The 21,435-nt window shown below is 30.3% G+C and overlaps 1 protein-coding gene across 2 annotated transcripts in view; it reads right to left on the bottom strand.

Moving 5' to 3' along the window:
* The window catches only part of LOC127072530 (serine/threonine-protein kinase tricornered), a 94,544-nt gene that overhangs the window by 70,399 nt on the left and 2,710 nt on the right, over positions 1-21,435 (bottom strand). For both annotated transcript variants that reach the window (XM_051012992.1, XM_051012993.1), the window contains exon 2: positions 15,132-15,265. In XM_051012992.1, the coding sequence (XP_050868949.1) occupies positions 15,132-15,265 (134 nt within the window). The remainder of the gene's footprint in view (positions 1-15,131; positions 15,266-21,435) is intronic.

Below are 21,435 nucleotides of genomic sequence, written 5' to 3'. Positions count from 1 at the left end.
ATGTATAGATATAATCCGTGTGTGCGTGCTTTAAACTGCAAATTCTATTCGCGTGATTGGCGAATCTCCAGGAGGTCAGGAAAACTATGTCGACCGGCGCTCGAGTTTTCCGTTCATTTGCTTCTCCTCTTCTCCTCCACTCCTCCACTCCTCATCCTCATCCTCATCGTCATCCTCCACCTCCTCATCCTCCACCTTCTCCTCCCCCCTACACTAGTCTCTTCTCTCCACCCTTCTTCTCCCCCCTATTACCACCAACCCTTCCGAGATGCTAATTACGGTAAGCCAATTACAAGCGCATCCTCAGCTCGTCGATTGGAAGCGCAAGTGGGTAATGGTGTAATCAGAACGAGCTCTGAGAGATCCAATCTTCATTTTGCCCATTTTACCTTTTTGTTTTATTTTTTTTTCTTTATTTTTTTTTGTCTTTATTTCCTCTCTCTCTATTTCTTTTTTTTTTTTTTTGTTAATTGTTAGCAGGTTGGAAAATAGATTCACGTTTTTCCCGGAGACACGATAGATTTCTCCGAATGCAAAAATACATTAGACGGCTAGATGGATAAATAGATAGATACATATATACATACATACATATGTACATATGTTTCACGATAACGGATCTCTCGCTTACGGTTAAGTTCCCTACAACTTAAAATGCTATTACCAGGAGAGACTTTAATCTCCTTGACTAATATTCCAAGCCGTTAGGTCGTTCCCCGGAATTTCTCTAGTCGAAAATTGCATGAATGGGTATACTACGTGTAATTTACCATCGATTAGTTTATAAGGGTTTCATCTCGTAACTGTTTTGTATGTTTCCCATGGAACGAAGTAACAATAAAAAGAAAAGGTAAAGAACAGAATCTCAATCGTTTAATCGTTCATTCAAGAGAAGTGTAATACGAATTTAAGTCCTCTATAAATCGATTTTTCCTTCGTTTTTATAAAAGATTATGTGCATATAAATATAAGAGGTATGGCATATTACTTACATTACCATAATTAGACTATACTGATAATGTGAAAATTATGGTATTAATTATAATAGTATAATTACACCATAAGTTATACTTATTGTTAGAATAATAACTACATATCGCACAATACTGATATATTATAAAAATTATATAATATACTTAGTATAGTATAATTATTTCATAAATTATACTGTTATATCAGACATTTATATACTGTGTTATATTGTATACTAATTATACTATATTAATTGCAAGTGTAACTTGTATTTACTGTTAATAAAGTATAAGTATAGCGTATAAGTGAATCAGTATACAAGTTATATTTAATATTGTATATAATTATATTACTATAAGTAATATTTATATAATATTACAAATTTTAAATATGTATTAAAAACAACGAATCTAGTAATAAATAATAAAAAGAATAAACATCAAAAAATACACACACATAACAATGTTACGTGGCGATATACGTTAACGATACAAAAATTAATTTCCTTTATAAAAAAAAAAAAAAAAGTACATTCATTTAAGAGATAATAAAGAATGCATTATGATAATCAAAGAAACTTTGAACGACTCGATCTTTCATATATGCATATATATATATATATATATATATATATATATATATAATCTTTTTATTGTTAATCAAGAGAAAGAAAAAAGCTTATCAAGACATGCTCTCCCGCGTGCGTTTTCCGTTCCCCGGTTGGCAAGGCAAACAACGCTTCTCGTAATTTACGACGTTATCTCGCGTTTAAGGCGACCACGCACGACGAGGACAACGACAACGACAACGACGACAACGACAACGACGATTACGTTTTTGCGACACGAAAGTCTCGAAATTGCAAAAGCACGTGGTGTAGAGAGAAATTTTTTTATGTCTCATAGATACATACGTACATACATAGGTGCACAGATAAATGTATATACACATCTGGATACATAGGTGATAATGAAAATGTGTTTAACGCGTACGAATCTATAAAAAAAATAAAAGTAAATGAAAATGAAAATGGATTTATGTCTCGCTATCGACCTTGTTTCGGAGGTACGATTATTTCGTCGTAAATACGGTATTATATTTATTACGGTCGCGAAATAAATAATTTAATCAATTGATAGGTATTATTTTTATTATTATTATTATTTCGTCGTAAATATAATTTAATTAATTATTACCTTCGTAACACGATTATTTCCATCGTAAACACGAAATGTCGTAAATCTTTATATATGTATCTTTTATTGAATTTTTTTTCTTCGCGAATTTGAATAAAGTTCTTTGATCTTTTCGACGGCAAGGCATTGTCTTTCGATAATAATAAAAGTCGATCGATAACTAGAACGATCAAAATATCAATGAATTATCAGATATAGAGATATCGTTTCTATATCGGTAAAGAAAGAGATAACGTTTTTATACTATTTAAAAAATAAAAAGAAAAAATTGTTTCTCTACATTATAATCACGATATCATTTTTTTTTCACTTAAGAAAACAGTAATATATTATACTACATAGGAGTCTGATAAAGAAATAGGTTACAAGTTCGAAATTCGTTTAGAGTAGGACAAAAACATTATGGAGTATAAGTACTTGTATAGAAAAAGATAAGGAGAGTGGACGATAAGATCCATGAAACCTTTCTAATATGGTATACATACTTATTCTTAAAAAGGAAGTCTCATACTATACATATACGAAACTATATACTTATCAACAAAAGCTTCTGTCATAGTAAGTGTATATATGTATAATAAATGCTTAATTTACGTTTCTTTTTACTCTCTAATATATATATATATATATATATATAAAATGTAAGCATTATACTATGTTCTATACTGTACTATACTACACACACACACACACACACACATATATATATATGCATATACGGAGAAAAAGAAAAAGAAAGAGAATGAGCAAGTGAGCATCATATTTATACATATGTATACACACGCGCACACACTATGCTCTATATTTATATACACACATTTATATAATATAATATAATATAATATAATATAATATAATATAATATAATATAATATAATATAATATAATATAATATAATAACATTATATATTATATTATACCATAATTTAATATACTGCACATACATATATGCTTATACGGGTAGTAAAAAAAAAGGAGAGAGAAAAGGAAAGAAAAAAGAATAAAAGTAAGCATTTGTTCGAAAAATAGTGTCGCATCCGGTCGAGTTCAACGACAAATGTTTACCGATTACCTTTTTACCCCCTGGCTGCACCTGAACCGACAGATAAAGCAAGTATTGTTTGCAATTAGCAGGCGTTATCCTCTCAGCCCCTATATATCTTCGTCTTCTCTGTTATATACGTATATATACGCACATACATACATACATACATACATACATATATATATACACATATATACTTGCGTGTAAGTGTAACGAGATTACACGAAATGCTGGCTGACCTAAACTGTCGAGCAACAGACTCTCGATGATGGTTCCTTTGTTTATGAAGCGCATCGTGATGCTGCGTTATCGTACGTATCTCTTACATGTTACATATGCTTCTACGTAATTACATATATGTATTTGTGTATCCGCAGGCACAAACTATACGCGTATACGTTACGTATAGTACGTGTATATGTGCTCGTATTTATACGTGTGTAATATATAAGAGAATAAGTATCCGTATGCATGCAACGAACAGCATACGATCTGTTTTGTGTCGTTTTGACGCATAGAATATACCGATGACTGATCACCGATCGCGTAAGCGTACGTTCCTAAGACAGTTTGTTAATAATACGATTAGAGTCTGGAATCAAAAACGAATCGTGTCGTAATAAAGCATTTACGATGGAGATTAAAATCGAACAGCCGTAAAGCAAACCAGCCGCCCTCTTCTTCTTCTTCTTCTTCTTCCTCTTCCTCTTCCTCTTCCTCTTCCTCTTCTTCTTCTTCTTCTTCTTCTTCGCTATTTCTTGCATGTTTATTAACTCGAGATAAGTTCAAACTCTTCTAAAGGCAAGTTTAACTACAACTTTTGCACTACAAATTCAATCTTCTGCAAATCGCGTTTCGACCATTTGTAAATAAAATTTGTCAATTTTAAATATCAACGATATTTCTCCTACAGAATTATCGTTTCGAAAATTTGTAAAATAAAAAAGTAACGATAAGAAAGTTACTCCTAACGATAGACGTGTATATCAACAAACAAGATTATAATCGCGACCGATCAATAATATGTATCAACGTAAAGTTTGTTTCAAATCGATTATAGATAACGAAAAATGATTTTAATTATCAAAGACGTATCTATGTATGATCGTTTACGAATCATAAATCTTTAAGATCGAACGTGATCGTTCGTAACATTGCACTTTAACTCGATGTGACATCATTGCTTACATCTTGGTACATTGACTCAACAAATGATCCAAACCAACGAAACACGAACGTGTCAATCCATAAAACGCCTATCGAAACGTGATACGCCTTATTAAAGCGAAGCTGCTGCCTGTGTAACTACTTTTCTTTCCGTACGATTTCGAACTAATCTTACGTATCTTAGTTTCTTGGTAACCTTTTAAAAAAACTATTCGCACGTCACGTACCAGACGGAAATATTTGAACTCGAGAGTAACTCGAACGAAATCGTTCCTTTGAACGAATCCATTTTACTAAAAAAAGGGTGAAAGCTTAAAAAAAAAAATTATCAGGAGAGAATTTTAATCGATAATTTATAAAATACGAACACCTTCGACACTATTAAAGAATTTGTAAATTTCTTTTTTCAAGGTCGAACATCATCACGTAAAGTATCTACGACGTTTTATGAAGTTAAATTGTTTTAATTAAAAATATAAAATAAAAAAAAAAGGAAGAAAGAATGAATAAAAAGTATGTCAGACGTTTCTAAGACCAAATCGTTTTTATACGAAATAATCAATGGTAAATGAATTAAATGTCACAATGTAGAAAAATGTATGAAAATTTGACGCACACACACACACACACACAAAATAAGTATTCCAGAACATTCTGAAATCACTGATCAAATCGTATTAATTAATATTTGAAAAATGAATTAAATATCAGAATTTGGATCAATGAACGACGGTAGATACTTCAAAAAAAAAAAAAAAAAAAAAAAAAGAAGAAGAGAGAAAAAATATATATATAATGCATAAAATTACTTATAAGGAGAATAATCAAGCAAGAAGAAGAAGAAAAAAAAAAGAAGTGGGTTAATCGTCCGTAAGATTAATTAATGATTTCGTTTAATTAGGCGGACGAACGAATTCTTAGTGCAATTATGATGGTAAAAGAAGAAAACGAGAGAACGAAAGAGAGAGAGAGAGAGAGAGAGAGAGAGAAAGAGAGATCGTTAGCACGATTCCCTTCAGACATCGGTCAAGTATATTAAGGACCTCAAGGGAATCTCTCGCCCTTTTTCTCGCTAAATATCTTCGACCGTAAAATTAACCTCGTCCAAGATCCTCGAAACGCACAATGCATTTATTTAACGCAGATCTTAAACGACGATCAACATCCAACTATAAAAAATAAAATACGAAGCTTTTTAACTTTGTAAAACGTAAAAGTATCTCACGAATGCTTCGATGCAACGCGTACGTTAACCGTCGAAAGTGAATGCTCTCGGTGGAAACGTTCTTTCTAATTAATTACTTCGTGTGAATGTTCAATTAAGGATACGATATCTTTTCCAGGTATTCGATACTTCGTTTCTTATATCAAAGATTTTTACCGATCTACGTTTCATTAATTTCTGATGAAAATATTACGCGAAGCGAGACAAAATTAAATTTTCACCTCTTCAAAAATTTTCACCTCTCCACCCCTCCAAAAAAAAAGAAGGAAGAGAGAAAAAGAGAAGAAAGTGGGAAAGAAAAAAAATTTTCATCTAACAAATTCGTAAGAAAATAAACGATTAATTGAAACGATAAATAAAAATCGTTCCCATATATAATAATTAAAAAAAAAAAATACAAGATATATTGATGTATTAAAGATTTAATTATCAATTTGACTCATCGAACAAAATAAATCAATACGATTAAATCTTCCTCTTTTATTAACGCGAACGATTTTATTTCGTTAAATTTGCGACGTAAAAAGGAAAAAACGAAAAAGAAAAGAAAAGAGAAAATAGAAACAAAAACTAAAGAGAAATTAAATATGAATTGAAAAGGAAAAGGAAGAAAAGAAAAGAAAAGAAAAGAAAAGAAAAAGAAAAGCTGTAGAAATAATTAGAAAAAGGATAATGATTCTGATCGTAATTAAGGAAACGTTAGATTGTCGGTAGAACGGCCTTAGACGCCTACTTTTTTCTCTTTTTTTTTTTTCTTTTTGTTAAGAACTAAGAGAAGGCGCCTTGCGAAGGAGATTCCGCGATGGCCAGAGTTAAGAAAACGCGTTTCTTATAAGAGAGACAAGCGAAGTCTCTGTATACAGCGTTAAGAGCCGGTAATGATCGAGTTCGTCGATGACGAGATGTCTTGAATGTCTTATTAGACGTTGCTTAGACACACGGCATGGCGTTCCGAAGCGTGCTTACTACCGAGTGCCACGCGTCTCGCCTTCTTAATTTCTCTCTTCGTTAGACTCGGCCCTTTTTCTACATCTCATAAGAGTTTTCAAAAGAAACGAATGAAGACGAAGTAAACAAGATTTTCAGCAAGATAATTAAAAAAAGAAAAGAAACAAAAATCAAACACATACATATGTACAAAAATATATTTCCGATTCTAATATAATAACTACGTAAAATTACAATTTTGAAAATGATTGAAATTTTGTTTAAAAGATATCATTCATAATAATATTGTTATAATATCTATCTTCTATTCTATAATCTAGCTTCTATTTTTCTTTCTTTCGGTTCTTTCGTATTAACTTGTATTCTTTTATATTAATTTGTAATATTGTTATGAACTATCCTCTTGCTTTTACTTGCTTTCAAGTAGAGTCGGTAAAAAGTTTATTAATATTATTAGTATTGAATTTTTATTAATATTATGTGATATATATATATATAATATAATAATATATAGTATCGTGTTATAATACAAACAGTATAACATTAGAATATATAATATAGAATATGTACATGATAATATATACAAATATAATATAAAATATACATGTATAACATTGTATAATGCATATCTTAATAAAAAAAAAATTGTTCTAACTATCTCATTACAGTTGAACTCAAACGAAATTTAATCAACGTGACTTTCGTGTAGTTAATCTAAGTTTATACGAAATATGACAAAAAAAATAAAAAATAAAAAAAAGGGAATAAAGAAAAAAAAATGATAAAAATTCCTAATCTAATTTACCAACTGAATGAGTAAATATGTGGCACCAAAGAATATCTTTCTTTTTCTTTTTTTTTTTATATAATTGCATATATTCGCGTTCTATGTTCGTTTAGATATCGAGCCATATACGATGAATCATGTTGCCCGTAAAGGTGCAACTCCGAAGGGTACATAGATGCTTTTACTGTTGCATAATGCATGCAAAATTAGCTACGAAACACAATGTATATTTCTCACAAGCCCGCATATCGATCGGGCGTTCGCACGCGAGTAAGTAGAATATTTCGAAGGCGAGTTTGAAGTATATTGCGACTCTCTCGAAAGAAATCATTTCAACGATCGAAAAGAATAAAGGAAGAATAAAAAAATATATATATACGTACGTATAAATGAAAAAAAAAGAAAGAAAAGGAAACGAAAAAAAAATGAAAGAAAAAAAGAAAGAAAGAAGAAAAAAAAAAAGGGATCGTTAGACACGGTTCTCGAATCTGTTGAGCGCATTTATCGTTAGAAATCATATTTGAAAAGCGGGCGAGTGAAAGAATGACAAATCGATAGAAAATTTCTATTCTTCGACTCGAAAGAAAAGAAAAGAAAAGAAAAGAAAGGAAAGGAAAAGAAAAGAAAGAAAGTGGGGATTTAAAATCTGTAATTACGGTACTGACGTCGTGTTAACGACTAATTAACGCTTCGTAGTTTCTCCTCGTTCACGGTACACGCCTACGTTCGACTAATCTAAGAAAAAGAAGAAGAAGGAGAAAAAGAAAACAAAAAAAAAAAAAGAAAGAAAAAGAAGAAAAGACAATAAAATTGTAACGATCATCGATCGGATCTGTAAAATTCCAAATGTCGGCGGTTAAAACAATAAAAGATAACTTGGTTGATAACTTCTCCTGGAGATAATATAGAAACGTTTTCTCTCTAACGTCTCTAAGTTAAAACTCACGCTCGAAGAGGCAACGAACGACTTTCGACGGGTGTTTTCTTGCGTCATGCAGATATCTATGTACTTACGAACATCGAACGTCGGACTCGTTAACGAGATTATACATTTATTTTCTAGGCTTGTAATAAAACGTTAATTACTAAAGTATATATTCATATATATATGTGTGTGTGTGTGTGGGAAGCGAAATTTCTATGATAAAGAAACTACTTTCGAAAGTAAGTTCGATTCAAAACTTTATTATCTTTTATATTTCTTTAGAATAATGTAATATTTAATGTATACATACATACATATATATATATATATATATATATATATATAAAGAATGATAAAATTGCAAAAACTCGCTTGTACTTTTTCTAACACTTACACATAAACAATTTCTGTTTTATATATCATAAAAGAAAGCTGATCTTCGAAAGAAAGTTTTGATCCAAATTTTATGATCTTTGATATTTCTTTAGAATTAATTAAATTACCTATAAAATATAAAAAACATATATATATATATATATATATATATATATATATATAAAATGAAGAAATAGATCGAATAAATAGTTTACTATAAAAAATTATTTATAAGAATAATAACTGTTATTATTATAATTATTATCATAGAAAAATTGTAAAAAGAAAAAAAAATAGAAAAAATAGATGATGCAATACCTACACACCTACAATTTCCACCAACAAAATTTGTATGTCAGTAAAGAAAGTTGACCTTCGTGAACGTCGATGATCATAGGGACATACACTTGACCCAGAAGACCTACGTAAAAGAAAATAAGTCGGGTGGTTTGGCTCGAAGGCGATTTTACACGAGTTACCATCCGACAGGGGATGAAAAACGGAGGGAGAGTAATGGTCGGGGGTGAACCGTTGGCAACGTTTCAAGACGCAGTCCTACCTAACTAAAATACTGCAGTGTTCCCTTATCCATCCATCCATCCATATATACATATATATACATACATATATACATATATATATACATATATATTATACATACGTAGATATAATACATGAATATACGTCCACAAGCATAAGGTTAAAATATTAGAGACTTTTGGTAGCATGCAAACAACCATTTATTAATTCATCTTTCTAACTATTTTTCAAAAGAAAAAGGAAAGAAAAAAAATAAAGAAACGTCTATATATATGTATATATATATATGTATGTATGTATATATGTAGTATAATAGCAATGAACGTTTCCGCGATCTAGGAAAATCATTAGAATGGTTAGACGAGTACGTTGAAGCCGGATTTCCACTCTGATAACGTTAACGCGCTCGCTCGTCCTACCAAAGAAACAATGACCGGCATAACAAAACAGAGTAGCATCAACACTATATATATATTATAGCAATTTTCCTGAAACATGGCGCGGATCAGTCGGATAAGCTTCGTTAAATCTCACCTAAACATCATCTAAACATCAGCTTTGATCCTTCGTTATTAACCATTTCATTACTTGTTAACACCTATAGTCGCTTTTGAAAATTTATTTGTAATTAGTATTATAGTTCGAATCTTGTCGTTCGATTTATATCGCTTAAAATAAACTGTACCCCATTATAAACGATAATTGAAGAGTTGAAGGGAAAAAAGGCAGTTCTATGAATAAGTCATTTCGTGATTCATAAACGTTTTATGTTTTCGCTCTTCATCGATCTAAGTAATTTTATTTTTCTTATATAAAGAATATTACGAATTACAGATATTCCTGTCGTAGTAATTTAATTAAATTAGAAAAAGAAAAAAAAACAAACGATTTAAAGGACAAAGAATCTATACAAAAAACAAATATCTACATTATTTAAAGCACAATATAATAAACCGTGAATCTTATTTTATGTTATTAATAAACCTATATAAGCGATTTGATGTGACATTATATAAAAAAAAAAAAAGAAAAAAAAAGAGAGAGACATCGAATCGTTTGTTCTCGTTTTAAAGACAGTGAAGTAAAGACAATATGAAAAACTTTTCATTTCGTTCGTTTCCTCGAACGAACAATATCTCTTCGTTGGATAATATTCAACAGAGTCAATTTCAAGAGGGGAAAGGTAAGAAAGGGTGGAGTGTGTGTAAGGGAAAGGAAAGGGTAAAGGTAGTGAAAGAGGGGGAGAGAGAGAGAGAGAGAGAAGAAACGTCGAAAGCGGAAGAAGAAAAGTATGAAAACTCTCTTGACAGGACTCTTCCACATCCGGCGGATACATTAGAGAGCATTGTGTCTAAATTACTTCACACTTACGTGCTTCTTAGAATCTAATAGGTTTTTCTCGTGTAAAAAAAAGAACACAACAAATTATTTAGATATCTTTTTAAAAATGTAATGTTAAAAAGGAGCAATGATTTATCGAAATGGACTATACCGTTAGCATGTCTGTAATTCTTAACTTTATTATGTTAATTTGCGAACGTTAATGATAATAAATATTAAACTTATTACGTAAGTGTTTTAAGTCATGCGAATCTTTGTACATCTATGTATATATACTATGTACATATATTATATTACACTATGTGTGTATATATATATATAAATGTATCGATAACAGTAACAATATAATGATATAGTCTGATGCGATTCGATATGCACATTGCGGTAGTATCGAATCGACGATCTTTTTTGCCTTAAATAGAACAAAATACATAAATAGTTATAAATTAATGTGTGTAATAATAAATATATATTTATTAATATATAATTTATTATTATATAATATTTATATGTATTTTGTTTTTATTAAGGCAAAAAATCATTATTATTATCAGGTTTAGATTAATTCATCCTGATAAATGGAACGTCAAACTTCGAGGCATTCGATCTCGAAGGAATCGACGAGAAAAGAAAAAAAAAAAAACAACCCTAATCAAACGAAATAGAGTATTTCACTTATCTTTAAAAGAAGCTAATACGTAATAGAAGAGAAAAAAAAGAGGAAGAAAAAAATACTTCTCAACAATTTCGATTATCTAAAAGATTAATCTAATCGAAAATCTAAAGTATTTGAATTGAATTATATATATAGAATTATATATTGTGTGTGTGTGTGTGAAACGAAGTAAAACGAGTCTGTTTCAATTAAAAACTATACGATCCTAATCTCTCTTCTTTTTCTAGATCGTACGAATCGATCGACGAACTATTTAAAGTAAGAACTACATACATACATATATACGTACATACATACATACATACATACATATCAATACGTATATATGTACATATATACATATATATATATACATAATATATATACATATATATATATATGTATATATATTTGTATATATAGTCCTTCTCCTGTCACTTCCTCGGAGAAAGCAGAAAGGAACTTTTGCGGAAAGATTAACTTCGACCTGGATTCGAATCGCTTCCTATGTAAATAACCGATACAGTTGAAAATACAGAAGCGTTGTTATTGCCTTCTCTTTTGTTTTTCCGCTTTGTGATCTGACACTTCTTCATCATCTTCTTCTTCATCATCATCATCTTCTAAGATGGCACTTGTAAGATAGTCTCGGGTCAAGGAAACGAAAAAAAGAAAAGATAAAAGAAAAAAGAAAAAAGAAAAAAATACTACCTCTTTTTTACTACTATTTATTTCGTCAGAATTTTTTTTTTTAATTAATTAATTATGTAAAAAATCAATGATACGAATATTTTGATAAGCATTTGTAATAAAATATAATTACGTATTATAAATGGTCGATATAAATAATTAAATGTTAAATTTGCTTTTTATTATAAGTACTGATCATTTATTTAAAATATTGATCCAATTATTATATTCACAAATATTCTAATCGAAATATTAACTGTTCCTTTTTTTTGTATTTTTAATCGGTGTAATACGTACTGTAATACTGAATTAATACTAAAACTTGTAATACTGACCATTTATTTGAAATACCGATTGAAAATGTTTTAAAATACTGACCTAAAAAATAATTGTCCTACTTGTTTCTTTCCTTTTTATTTCCTTTTGGATTTTTTGTTTTTGTAGTTCGCATCATCTTCACGTTCGCGATGCGCAAGATATAAAAGGTGAGCGAACCAAAAGTGTACGCAGTATGTATGTAGGTATTAAGTTCTAATCGGCATTAGACGTGACTAGAATCGACCAAATGAAACACTGTTATGAATAATAATTACGAACCCGAGATGAATTAACGTTGATTGCATGGGTTTTAGATGCTGAAATATTCTACATTTGAAAACGAATAGAGAAATTATCTAATACAATATTGAATACGTTAATTTCTAATTCTACTACCAAAGCCGTAGATTTCTGTTGTAACGCATGCATGTAATAATATAGAATATTTTAATATAGACACAATAAGATCATAAATTTAAATGATAGATCTAATGGATAATAAAAGATTGAAAGTAGGAAGAAGTATATACGTGACGTGTGTTACTTTTCAAGGATGTGTGCTATAACGTTTTAACAAGCCGATAGATATCAGCGATCGCGAATCGTTTCCTCTATCTTATAAAGTTCTTTGTACGCCATATTTGTTAACTGGCACATCGTATAGAACAATAGAATCAAGGAAAATAGAAGCATGGAGGCTCATCGAGCGTAGGTTCGCAATACGCTTCCGCGAGAATCGACCGGTGAAAGTGTCACGTATCAAATCTCTAAGATTTTTATTCGATTCATTGTAAAATTGATAGATCATTATTATTAGCATAACATAGGGAGAGCGAGGAAATAAAGAAAAAAAGAAATAAATGCGAAAAGTACATTAAAAGAAAAAAAAGAGGATTAATAAAATGAAAAAGAAGAGAAAAGAAAATTGAAGGACTTTTAGCCTTATAAAGTATCTTCGATGTATCGAACATATCGAATGTTTCCTGTGTTCCACGTTAGGTTTACCTCAAATACTATGTTTAAACGTAAATGGCGATTCACGGAACACAACGCACGTCCTAGAAACTTCCTTTTCTAAAGCTATTAATCGAAGCTTCGTTGTGTAAGTTATATTGAATGGTTTTAACTGTTATTCTGTGATGAAAATGTTAAGGAATGTCTATGAAATAATTTTTATAACATTTTGTAATATATCTTCAATATTAAATAATGTATGGTTTGGTCAATGAGTGATATCAAAATTTTTAATATTTTATATGTATATATATATGTATATATATCCGCATTATATATAGATAAAACGATACTAGTATAATATATTACGAGTATAATATATTCTAGTAAAAATAAAGTTAAAAACAAAAAATATTAGTATTAGATATATAATAGAATATTGAGAATTATAAAACAGTAATATGTTATTATCAATTCAAAAATAAAAATAATAGTATAACGTAATAGTAATACAGTCTATATTTTATTTTCATTGTCTAATGAAGATAAAAATTAACAAAACAATGGTATGTCATTTATCTATTTATTACAAAATTTTCTGCAAATTTCGACCCACAGATATTGCTGTCCAATTCAATATCAATTAATAAATGCTACCACAAATGATTACTTACACGTACGAAACGAAAAATAATTTTCGAAACGATATTAGAGACGTTTCCCATAAATTTTTTATCTTACATAAGATACGTAGTACGAAAAACATGTATTTATATACGAGAAGGTTGAAATTTACGAGGTACTCTTCAATTTTCTCTTAAAATTCGAGTAAACTAAAAGTTTGAATGCAATTTAAAGTCTTTGCTAGACCGGCTGTCGGACTTCGTAAATTCTTAAAAAATCTTAAAAAAAAAAAAAAAAAAGAGGAGCCGGGAAGAGAAAAACGTGACAGTGGTTTTTCAAGGAGTAAGCAACGTAGATGCTTTAAAAGAGAAGAGAAAATAAAATATATAAGATAAGATACTTCTATTTACTCACAGCTCGTTACCTTTCGCGATCATAATCTAACGCGGAACGCGTGCCATGGGAAGGATCGTTAAAAAGTATTATGCTATTCTGTCTCCACTTTCCAGAATTTTTTTTTTATTCCCAATCTTTCTCTCTCTCTCTCTCTCTCTTTCTTTTCTTTTGTCTTAACAACTCATTACAGACTACAGCGAAAACCAAAAAATATGTATAATAAATAAATAAATAAATAAATAAACCTATTTAAATCGCATAAATACAGGATTGGCTAAAAGTTCTTGTAAATGATTTTAAAAATCAATTACTATTTCTCGAAACCCTTCGAGTTAGTTATTACTTTTTTTTTCCTCGTATTACGAAACAACGAACTTAAAAAGTCACGATATAAGAGTTACTGAATTTTAAAATCATCTAGAAACTTTCTTTTTCTACTACCACACTCCTTCTAATAAACTCCTCTTTTATCGACCGGACAAAATGCACAGCATTTATAAAAACGTTTTAATTAATTTCCGTTATAGTCTGAAGAATAAAAAAAGATATAAAATAAAATAAAATAAAATAAAATAAAATAAAATAAAATAAAATACATACTACTCAATTTTAACAAATTTAAAACGAGTCCGTCCAAGTATTTCTTTGAATAAACTCTTTTTTTTATCGACCGAACGAAATGTGCAGCATTTATAAAAATGGATAAATTAATTCGTATATTGTCTGAAATAAAAAAAGAAAAGAAAAGAAAAAGAAAAACAGTATTATTTAATTTCAATTATTCGGCATATTTTTATTGTTCACTGTATTCTTAATTGTCAAAGAAGAAATTCTTCTGTGAACTAAATTAATTGGAGGAAAAAGAAAAACTGATCTTGAAAGAAAAATAGAGACAGAAAGAGAGAGAGAGAGAGAGAGAGGGAGGGAGAAAGAGAGTTATTTCTTTTTTCTAGTGTTCTCTCTAAGTACATACCTTCTTGGCCGGGATTATTAGTGTTCAAGTTGGGATGAGAAGTCAGCGAAGACGGTGTGTCGTCCTCAGCGACGCCCATCGTCGTTGCTGCTGTTTGCTGATGATGCGTTTCCACCTCCGTCGCCTCTTCGCACCTACGGAAATTAACGTCATCGAATTAATTCATTCGATTATGACGAAAACTAAACGCAATTATGTACCAATCAATTGTATTTCGTAAGTAATTATGAATCATCCCAATTAAGAAACTCGAATTGGAGTACACTTACTCAACAACTTTCGCTTCTAAAGTTATAAACAACTTTCAAGATTTAGAGATTTCTTTTAAGTTAATTTAATATATTAGATTTATTAAAAATATTATATAAGATATATATCATTTCTAAACTAATATTTAATAATAAAAAATTAAGTTGCGTTTTATAAATTTCTTTCTCTTTCTCTCTCTCTCTCTCTCTCTCTTTCTAACTTAATTTTTTAATATTAATTATCTTTCAATTAGAAACAATTAGATTTCTCCTGATCTAACATGTAATATATTTTATATAATATACAATATTACATATAGAAATAATAAATATATAATATATACGCTAGAAACTTTAGATAATAATGTAGATACTAATAATTATCCACACAATATAGATAATAATGATATTACATCTTACGTAAATCATTTTTTATCTTATACAAAATTAAAAATCATGTTAGGATAATAGTTTATTAAACAATCCAATCTTAAGTGGCACAAAGCTACAACCAATAAAAATTAAACCAATATATATATATAAAATATAAGAGTCCAACAAGAGGAAAGAATATCGTACTGTATAAAATTTCGAAACATCAAAGGGCCGACACACCGTGAACGCATAACGGAATTCGTCTGGCACCGGTGCTGCTATTTTACCTCTGGATCTCTCTGTGGATCCAGAGACTGAATCTCCTATCCGACCGGTTGAACGTTCACGCACGTACATACATATATATATATGCACCCAACACAAATACATACATATATGCATATACATTCATTCATACATACATATTCGCATATCGTCGCGATAATTACGCATTCGTACGAGTTCGCGTGGGCGTTCGTACTTCGTACTTCAAGGAAAAAAAAAAAAGAAAAGAAAAGGAAGAAGGGATGAAGAAGGAAGAAGGAAGAGAAGAAGAAGAAGAAGAAGAAGAAGAAGAAGAAGGAGGAGGAGGAGGAGGTAGTAGAGGAGGAAAAGAAGGAGGTAGAAGGAGGTAAAAGAGAAGGAGGAGGAAAAGGAGATGAAGGAGGATAGAAAATGAACACGAGTGCTTGCTGCACTCGGTGAAATAGAGAAGAAAAAGACGAAAGAGGAGAAGAAGAAGAAGAAGAAGAAGAAGAAGAAGAAGAAGAAGAAGAAGAAGAAGAAGAAGGAGAAGAAGAAGAAGACGGGTACTCCAAGTCGGTAACGGTATGTTGACCTCTCTCTGGATATGCCGGCTCTTTGCTATACATACGATACATCCCGTGTAAACGAAATGCTATGCCTCGTGTCTCATATAATTTTTCAACTACGAATTCAAACGTTTTTGGTTACTTTTTCAATTTTTTTTTTCCTTTGCTTTCCAGATCAAATTCAACCCCTCGCAAATCGCATTCGACCGTTCGCAAATCGAACTGTTCGTTCATAGACGTTATTTCACTTCTTTTTCGATCATTGACGATTTATTGGTTTAAATTAAGACTTAATTACAAATTCCCCCGATACGGGTTTTGCGATAGAAATTTAACTTTTTTTTTATTTCTCCTTTTTTTTTGCAAATCAAATTCAATCATTTTTTCACTTTGCAAATCAAGTTTTTTTTTTTTTTTTTTTTTTTTTTATAAAGTTCTATCCCCAGATTATCATCTTTCAATTATTGAGACAAGAGATAACGTAATCGATAACGAAAAAATATGCGATCACTCAGAATTAAAATTTCGATTTTACTAGGTTAACAAAATTATCCGCTTAATAATCAACGATCTAATGAAAATTTACACGAGTTTATATTTTGTTCCAACCTCAAATTACACGTTTATAGGAAATTATCTCCCATAAATAGTAAAAATTTCAAGCAAGTTAAATGCCAATATAACTGATGTCTGCCTAGAGACTACATATTTAGTAAATAATATTGCTCTGATTTTACTTTGCTAGATAGAATAGAGGAGAAAAATGTAATGCTTATTACATGAATATGTATATTAAATTATGAAGAGTTGCTTCTGGCTATAAAGTTATGTATGTACATTATTATCTGTATACAGTCTTCGTACTATGCTCATACATACATTATGAATTCCATATGTAATGATTTGATAATTATTATTATTATATAAGTATTTTATGTAGATCGTTGTATTACATATAATAAAATTTCGAATTTCTTAACAATAAGTTTTTCGTTTGATTTTATTTTTATTACGAGAATTTAAGAAAACAACGTCGTAGAAAAACTTGATTAGCAAAGAAAATGGGTAAATGTAATTAATAAATTGCAAAAGATCTATAAAATCGAATTGTTCAAATAAAAACAAAATGATCAAATAGAACGAACGATCTCGATTAAAATTCGTCGTTTATTTCAATATTTACGTAATTACGAACGTATTGTTCTGAAAGTTTTCTCTTTTAGATGCCATAAGGCCGTAATATCGTCTATACAAAAAGCCAGCGTATACATGCACGCTCTAATTCGACTACGAATTAACTGTAGAATATTTGATTGCAAATTTTGATTTAATTGTTATTTGTGAAATTGATCCTTTGCGTATAAAGTAATGATTTAAAACGTATCACACAAAAGAAGAGTTATAATTGATTATATATATACATATTTTTTTTCAAGCTAATTACATATTTATTTTCAATTAGTATTATTGAGTATCACCGAGATAATATTATAAGCCATCTGAAGAATTCTTTTTTTTTTTACAATATTTCGTGTACATATTCCTGCTTGATATTCTACATTCCAAATTAATTTTTATCTGATCATAGAAGAAATTATTTTTCGTGCAAATTTTAACGTGTTAACGAAAAATGTTTTATCATTTTTATGAGATGGTTATTTAATAGTAAAAACGTTTACAAATGTTTGGCGTTATGACGCTAAATTCGAATCATTGTATACATCGTACACACAACTATATAACAATTCTTAAACGTTCGTATTTCTTTATGAACGTCATTTCATGAAAATATTAAAACAAAGTAAATGAAATTGGTGTTAATTATTAAGAGTGGTACACACCCAAATAAAATTTTTGCTCTTTTTCACATTTGTTGTTTGTGCTCTTTCATTTTCATTTTGTTTGTCTTGATATTTTTAGAACTATCTAAGAGAGAGAGAGAGAGAGATAAAGGGAGAGAGAGTGAGTGAGAAAGCTCACAAAGCAATATAATAAAACGAAATAAAAATAACGCAACTTGCAAACTAATTTCTCCTTCGTCGTCATATTAGAAGGTATCTAATAAACACGTGTAGCGTTAATATGTGCTAGTTCGAGTCACGTCTGATCGTCAATAATACCAATAGACAAATTAATTTACACAGTGTATAAATAGTAGAAGATTTGATGCTCTAATGTCTAAAATTCCAATGGAGCAAGGTCACAAGAAAAAAAAAAAAGAACAGAAAATAAAAAAGATTAGTAAGATAAACGAAGAAAGAAATAGCAGTTCGAAAAGTTCGAAGGACTTGTATTCTTTTTGTTTCCTTTTTTTTGTTTAGAAAATTCGTAAAACTCCTGACTCAATCTTTTAACCTTGCTCGTGTATTTCGTATGTTAAATATAGCCAATGGGAGAACAATAAAAATGCATCTTACGAATCTCCGTCGGACGCTTCTCGCTCGGTTATTTTCGTTTCCACGTGCGGGAGAAGTAAAACACAAAAGCAAAGCTACGTATTCCAGAAACATCGCGTTTCGATTTATCAACGTCGACATCGTATCGACGTGCGAGCAAAAATAAGCTCCTCCCGGGAGGGCATGAAAGCGAGAAAGAAAGAGAGAGAGAGAGAGAGAGAGAGAGAGAGAGAGAGAGAGAGAGAGAGAGAGAGAGAGAGAGAGAGAGAGAGAAAGAGATAGATAGATAGATAAAAAGAGAAAGAGAGGAGATACAACGCACGAAAATAATGAAAGTCGGAGTTACGTGCGATTCTTATCCTCCCCCTTTTATATATATTTTTCATACCCTAAAAAAAGATCTTTCGTCATAAAGAACGCATATATACTCATAAGTCTAATGATACTTAAAAAAAAAAAAAGAGAGAGTATAAAAAAAAATTTTTTTTTGTATGTTTTACTCTACTTTTCAATCCTTTCCTTTCGCACGAAATTTTTTATCAAACGATATTTAAATTGTTTCATTATGAAAAAAAAAAGAAGAAAAAAGAATTGAAAAATAATTCCCTTAATTTTCTTTTCCAATTATTTTCTCTTTCAACGAAATTTTTATCAAAAGTGGTTAACCAGTAATCTATTCTTATCCTTCCTTTATATATATATATATATATATGTAATCCTTATCCTATTCTACAAAAAGATATTTCCCTCGTAAAGAATACACGCACAACACGCACTTACGTATACAGGGTGTAAAAATACGGGCGCAATTTTTCGTAATTTTTAATTAAAAATAAAAAAAGATATACTTTACAAACTGTTTACTTTTCAATTAATCTCTTTGAAAAATTTCCTTAGAAATATCAAATGATACGATTTCACGCGTGATAACTTTTACGCAAACGGTACTTAAAATATATGATAAAATATATAAAGAAATTTTATAAATTCTCTTTTTTGTTTATCGATCGGAAGATACTTTCCCATAAAAAATTTCCATCGAAAGATAAAATCGTTGCCTTATAAATAAATATCTTTGTATACATCGGAGATATTTATCCTAGTCCAATGGTGTTTAAAAGATATTTTGTAAATTCTCTTTGCTTATTTATCGGAAGCTACTTTTCGTGAAAAATTTCCATCGAAAGATAAAATCGTTTCCTTATAAATAAATATCTTTAGATATATCGGAGTGCAGACTTTTTGGTCGGATTTAGAGAAAGTAGCCCGGAAACGAGTACGTGTCTACGTAACACTATCGTTTTCTTTCCTTTAACTTAAAACCCGTCGGACTTTGAACATTCGTTCGTTCGTTCGTTCGTTCGTTCGTTCGTTCGTTCATTCGTTCGTTCATTCGTTCATTCGTTCTATGCGTCTATGAGTCGGTGTCCGGAAAGAATTGACAGAGCGTAGCTCCGTCGCAAAACAGGCTTCCTCGATTTGCGGATTTATTCGTACAGGTCATTTCTCTCTCGGCCAACGACCGTCCACCTTTACCGTAAATTCACAGGATATCTTTCGATACACGTATACCTTTTGATCGTATCAATAAATTTAGCGAATCGGTGTCAACCGATTGTAATGTTCAGCCGATTCGATTTTATTATAGTTTAAAATATACATTCGTTCTACCCCTCGCAATTCTGATTACCTTTATTTTTCCATTGTTTGCTTCAACGAATGAATATCGACTCAGGATCAATGGTACATCTATCGATAAAAAAATCGAATCTTATGGACGACGTCATTACGATATATACGTCAACGAGAAACGATTCGATCTTTTTTGTTTCATCGATGCGTTTTTTAAAACCGAACTTCAAACCGAGATTTTAAAGTATATTATTGAGGGTAATGTCCTGTGGATATGTATGTAAAACATATGCGTCTCTGTAGAAGACGGTAAAATAATCGATTAGAAAAAAGCAAATCGATTCGGTGTCGTGTGAACGAGCTCTTATTTTAAACCCACCCGACGTATGTTTCGAACGTATCGGTAAATAAATTTGCCGAATCGGTGTCAATCGATTGTAATGTTCATACGATTCGATTTTTCAAAGTACACTCATTCTATCCCTCGCAATCCCTTTTATTTTTGTTTTTCCATTGTTTGCTTCGACGATTGAACGTACTGACCCCAGGATCAATGGTGCATCGATAAAACAATCGAATCGTCTGGTTGCCGACATTACGGTATATACGTCACCGATACGATTTTTTTTTATTAAATCGTCGATTTGCGGTTCTACTAGCGAAATCGAATGTCAAAAATTACCACATCCGTGATTTTAATATATATTATTGAGGCTAGTGTCGTGCGAGCATATACATGTATACAACATATGCACCCCTCTAGAAGATGGTAAAATAATCGATTAGAAAAAGTAACATAGTTACACAGTATATACAACAAAAAATGTTTTTCTTAAATACA

Source organism: Vespula vulgaris, chromosome 2, assembly GCF_905475345.1.
Source record: "Vespula vulgaris chromosome 2, iyVesVulg1.1, whole genome shotgun sequence".
NCBI classification, from domain to species: domain Eukaryota; kingdom Metazoa; phylum Arthropoda; class Insecta; order Hymenoptera; family Vespidae; genus Vespula; species Vespula vulgaris.
The sequence above is the reverse complement of the archived record's forward strand: the minus strand, read 5'-3'. Positions and strand labels throughout refer to the sequence as shown.